This window comes from Chaetura pelagica, unplaced genomic scaffold (assembly GCF_000747805.2).
Source record: "Chaetura pelagica isolate M959 unplaced genomic scaffold, ChaPel_1.0 scaffold101, whole genome shotgun sequence".
Lineage (NCBI taxonomy): Eukaryota > Metazoa > Chordata > Aves > Apodiformes > Apodidae > Chaetura > Chaetura pelagica.
Window position 1 is genome coordinate 1,113,859 of NW_009952564.1, and position 5,775 is coordinate 1,119,633.

General features: G+C 38.1%; 1 protein-coding gene across 1 annotated transcript in view; it reads right to left on the bottom strand.

The window, feature by feature from the left end:
* Window positions 1-261: 261 nt before the first annotated feature.
* The window catches only part of LOC104384988 (chromosome unknown open reading frame, human C3orf38), an 8,493-nt gene continuing 2,979 nt past the window's right edge, over window positions 262-5,775 (bottom strand). Inside the window, exons 3-5 of the mRNA XM_009993382.1 lie at window positions 5,695-5,746; window positions 3,637-3,888; window positions 262-828 (exon numbers count right to left, since the gene is read on the bottom strand). Of these exons, the coding sequence (XP_009991684.1) occupies window positions 262-828; window positions 3,637-3,888; window positions 5,695-5,746 (871 nt within the window). The remainder of the gene's footprint in view (window positions 829-3,636; window positions 3,889-5,694; window positions 5,747-5,775) is intronic.

The window sequence follows — 5,775 nt, forward strand, 5'->3', positions numbered from 1 at the left end:
TTAAATGTAACCATGTTTTGTACCCAAGAAAAAACAAGCCAACTCCCTCCCTAGCTACAGTACAAAATCGAAGATAACGCTCTGAAATATTGGGTAGCTCTTGGAAAGATGCCCAAAAGCAAAACTCGTATTAATACTTTAGACTCTGCATATCAGTTTGTCATCCAGCAAATCTGACTCAAAAAAGAGACATGACATGGCTGCAACCATTTCAATATTCAACTATGCACTACAAGTGCTGCATGTTGCCCCCTTACCCTGTCAATCAGTTGTGATTGTCAGTTCTTTCCCATCATACAATTCTTGCAGTTGATTTGAGTCGTATTTTATGGAAGGTCTTTCAATTTGCATCCCAGGCTGCAGAGCATTCTGTCCAACTATTTTAAGATTCACAACTTTTATTTTCCAGGTACTTCCCCTAACAGGACAGCTAATGAGTCCAAAAATTTGTTCAAAGATGCCCAAACAACAGTTTTCTCTATGTACTGTACCAGCCACTGCTATCAGTACTAACCCATGTCGAGACATAACGCACTTCAGTCCGTTGGCACGCAAATTAGGATTGAATAGAAGACACTCTTCTTTAACCAAAGACAGGAGACGAAGGCTCACCATTTCTGCACCAATATATTCTTCCATATTTTTTTCTAATGTGTTGTAACAGAATTTCATTTTGGCATCCTCCCAAAAATGCTGTGGTCCCCATCCTCCTTCAGATTTTACTCCCAAAGGATGTTGAGAATTCAGGAGTTCAAAGAACCACCGACAGAATTCTTCTCCTAGAAGATGAATGTCATTTTGTGGTGACTTCTTTCTCTCTCCATGACTCTGCAATCAAGCACATGTTTTTCTTTAAACTATTTAGCCTTACCATACAATGTTACCACTTAGAACAACACAAAATAATGTAAATACACATTTAAAACATTCAAAGTCTTCTTCAAATGTTTTGAGACAGAATGCCTGGATAAAAATAACATAATAGAATCTTATTTCTTTTTTAATCAGTATTATCTTATCTAGAGAATCAGTGTAGGTTCTTAAAAGTACATTAAGAATAATCCTTCAGTTTTGTCTTGGTCTACAATTTATAAACAAAGTGGAAAATTCTGGTTCTACTGAAAAAGGGCAGGGGAAGGATTTTTTAATAACTTCTATCAAACCAGGATTCTCACACCAAGAGACAAAATTTCTGCTGAGTAAAAAGTACCCAGGTTAGTAATTTTTCACTGGCCTTGACATGTCCAAAAGAATGTTACAGAAAAACAAGGATGCATCTCACATTAAGGCATATCAATTTACTAAAAAGTGCTTATAAATAAGTAATTATGTTGACATGGTTTTCCTGTCTTGTGTTGCTTTCAGTTGGTGAATTGTCTTTGTTTCTGCATCTTTATATAGCTGATGAGAACAAAGAGGATTTATCAGGAAGTCACCTTTCAAATATGCACATTCTAACACTTGAAGCTTGCAGAATACTGCAGATTTGTGGTGGCATTTTACCTCTGTCAGTGGAATACGGTAACAAAGTGCAAAACTAATCCAGGAAGAATTGAAACTCAAAGTATTAATGTGTTCCAGAATTTTTTCTCCACCAGACGATATGCCTGAACTTAGCCCTTTGGGCAGCAAGGCTGCCAAAAATAATCCAAAAGAAGCATGGTCACTTTCATGAGTGATGTTTGTAGTCTTCACCATATTTCTAATAGGAAAAGAGCCCAAATCAGAGAAAACTGTAACTAATATTACCTTTGTTCCTGTGTAGACACATTTAAGCGTGAACATTTAGGAAACAAGTTGCTTCTCAATTAGATATTTAAGACAGATTGGAAAGTTGGTTATAAAAACACATTTGGTTTAGAAGACACTTCTTTCTAGCAGAAGTACTGCTGTAAAAGGCAACAAATGGATGCTCAGGTAACAGTCCTGTGAGCCTACTTAATTTGTACATATGCAGTTTGCTTAATCTCTGCTTTCTCTTACAACAGGTAGGATTTTTTAATTATGGAAAAATATCCAAACTTTCCAAAATAAAGATTCATGATCTCGAGCTGTAAGGCAACATGCTTTTTGAATAAGAACTAAATGTACAGGTCTTTTGTAGGGCTTCACAGTATTTGCAACTTGACAGCGAGACTTTTAGAAGTAAATCAAATGTCAAGTTTGCTCACGTCAAAATCTAGTAAGTATTAAATTAAGTACATTTAAAGTAAGCATTAAGTAATTAAGTTTGAAAACTTTGGAGACTTCTGTATAGAAATACTGTAGTTCCTTCAAAATAAAATGCAATCAATTTCTAATTCTTTTATCTGAGTTCATGTTACCCATTTCTTCAAAATTGTGAGGGGCACAAAAATTAAGAGAAAACAAAGGCAAAGAAAGATGTATGTCACAAACAAACCAGTGGAATTTCTCATTCTTTGTGAATGTGCTTTAAGTACTTTGGATAATTTATTTACCTTTCATCATAAAACTTGGAAAGTGTTCTTACAAGCTCAACATTTTATTTTATTTTTATTTCAAAAGTATGCACACAAAAAATTGTTTTGGAAATAATTCTCGGATAAATCATAATTCTCATCAGTTCATCCCCGAGAGAAAGCTCAACGCAGGAAGTTACCCACAGCTACAGAGCTTTCAGAGTCCAGCTGGTGGTGCTGTTGCCCATTAGGTTTCTGAAGTACAGCGCTTGAAAGAGCAAGGTGGCCGTTCAGAACTACACAGTAAAGACCCCACACTAAATTAATTACACCACGAGGATTTGCTAAATGTCAAAATTTGAACTTCAAAATAACCTGTAATTGCCAAAACACTATTAGTGACACTGAGTTAAGTGTTACTAATACGAAGGGGAAAACAAAGTGACACAGACCTGGCACTGCTACAGGTTTCACATTTCAACGACCCAGAAATTTGTTAAAATCCGCTCTGCGCTCTAACTGCAAGAGCCAAGACATCTTACAGACATTGCTACTTTGACTGCACTGTCTCTACAAGTAGATGAAGGCCACTTATAAAAAGGTAGTTGTCTCTCCATTCCCTCCCTTGCAGGATCTTCCACCACCATCCCAACAGATGTTTTCCCCCTATCTGCTACTGACAGCGTCTCCGTGCTCTGCTCTGGGATGTGCCCTGCCAAGGGTACTGCTAGTGCCTGCTGTGGATGGAGTGGGACAGGAAATCCTGAATCTGCAACCTGAAGCTTAAGATCCACCAGGTGAAAAAATGACAAGGGACTATGCAGGGTTTCTGTACCATTAATAGGGCTTTCAGTTGCCCTTGAATCCACAGAATTATTTATGAATACCGTCTGTTTTAGCTGACAGTACAATTTAAAAATTATAAGCATGGAGAAGACCCACACATTAGAGTTCAAATGCACTAACACACTCAGCAGGACAGAACAAAAGATTGTGCTCTACAAGTTGTATTTTGGCACAGACACCTTAAAATTATGTAATTCTAAAAAAACCATCAACAACCAAACAGAACTAAATAAACCAAGATAAAGCAATTCAGTACCTTCCTAAATACAGGTGAAGAGGCACATTTTGGATGTATATGAGAACATTTAACTTTGTTATCCTGCACAAGCAATGCTAAGCATCCTCAAGTTTTTTGGAAAGCAGCACTCACCTCTGCTTGTAGTTTTTTCTCCTCTGACTGTGAGGCACATGGTGTGAGCTTCCCACTCCAGTACTGCTTTACACGATCAATGAGTACATTTTTCTCAGCAGAAGGAGGCACTGGAACTCCACGTGCTGCCAAATACTTAAAAATTATTTCTCGATAGACTTTTCGGCGTTTCAAAAGTTCATCTACATTTTGGCTGTAAACCAAAATGGCATGAATGGCTTCTGCAAGTAAAGAAATTGAAGTTAGCAGTTGCTTTTCTCATGATTGAAACCCAAATCTATGCCACTTCTTAAACTCCCAACCAGCACCTCCAAATACAGTACTTGACAAGCAAAACAAAATGCAAAGTCTTAAACATTTGTTTTCAAAGTGAAATCTGACCTGATCCTATTAGACACAGAAGACAGACAAACTTGGGAACATGTTTTCAAAACAGTTGTTTCTACTGAAGATCTTGCTACCTTTTAATCTCTACTTCCACTATCAATGACTGCTTGGAACTTAGTATTTGTTATTTGAGTTTGATGAAAAGGATGCAGCTTTTTCTTCCAGACAAAATTACTAATATTCTTCAAATATCTTCAATTTATTCAGAAACTCCAAGTGCTAAGTATAAAGAACCTTGCACACCATGCATTTCACCTATACTTCCTGAGATGCAGTTAGCCTTAACATGAAATCACTTCAGGCTTCCTGCTTCATGTCACCATACAGCACCTTCCCTTAGCAAAAAACTGAGCTTGGTTTCATTATTCATTTGAAAAGATCTGGGATATTTCAAAATAAGCCATTCACCTGTCTTCTTGGAAGCAGTATTACAAAGAAAGAACCAGACAAACCTTTTATGGTTCTTCTGAATACGGAATGTGAATCTTAATTTCCATATCAAATGGGGAGTTCACATGACATGATCAGGGAACACATGGTTATTTTGAAAAATATGCAAGTTTTCAAATGTTTCCTGTGAATAGATATTGACAAAACTAACGGCAGAGAGATAACTAAGGTGACTCCTGACTACTTTTATGCTGAACAATTTTAGCACCAGAAGTCTGAAGTTTTTCAGACAATATATGGTAAGCTTGTGAAAGTGAAGTTCCACCTAGGTTCCTGAAGACTGATGGAAATTGAATTAAATCTGTTTTATTACCATGCCAATAAAACTAAATTACTACCTCCGGGTTCATAAGAAAACATCATGCACAATGACAGTGCTTTGAAATGTAACACTGAAAAAAAATCAACTACAAGATTGCAGCAAAATTAGGAAACACAACAAACTGAAATTCACTTTTAAAGTAGCTGTGGTAGCCAGTTCTCACCTGAACTGAGGCTGGGTACTCAACATGTGACTTATAAAAACTGTGAATTTAAACTGGAAGATACTAAGCACTGAAGCAAAAAACCAACCAAACAAAACAAAACAAACCCCAAACCATATTTTAACTGACAACCACTGCAAAAGCAGATAAAGGGCAAGAAGAACTACAGGCCTAAGAAGTTTTTAAAAAATGTGGCATGTCTTACAGGCTCGAGTTACATCACATGAAACATATTCAAGGTTTTTGGATGATTGTATTTCAGGGCAATATGCCGAGTGTCCTCAAGTAAATCACATTTATAAGAACTTCTTCACTATAAGGGTGGTGAGGAACTGGAATGGGTTGCCCAGGGAGGTTGTTGATGCCCCATCCCTGGAGGTTTTTAAGGCCAGGCTGGATGAGGTTTTGTGCAACCTGATCTAGTGGTAGGGTTCCCTGCTCATGGCAGGGGGAATTTGATGATCTTTAAGGTTCCTTCCGACCTTAATGATTCTATGACATTAAGTGTGACGAAACAAATCTCAACATCTACAAAGTGATGGGGGATGGTCAAACCTGAACGTTCCCTCTTCTACAGTTAAGTTCAATATTAGACCTGTGTTTCACCCTTACAAAACCTGAAACCAAACGTCGTTAACTCAAACAGCACCACAGCTGAGCTTTAACTACGTTTCTCAACACGCGCAGGGCCCAGCAGCGGCCCAGCGAGGCACGGGGCTCAGGGCGGAGGGCAGGCTGCGAGAGACAGGCGCTCTGAGACCTGAAAACCTGCCACAAGCCGCGAGTTCCTGGGCCACAACAACCCCCCGGCTCACGC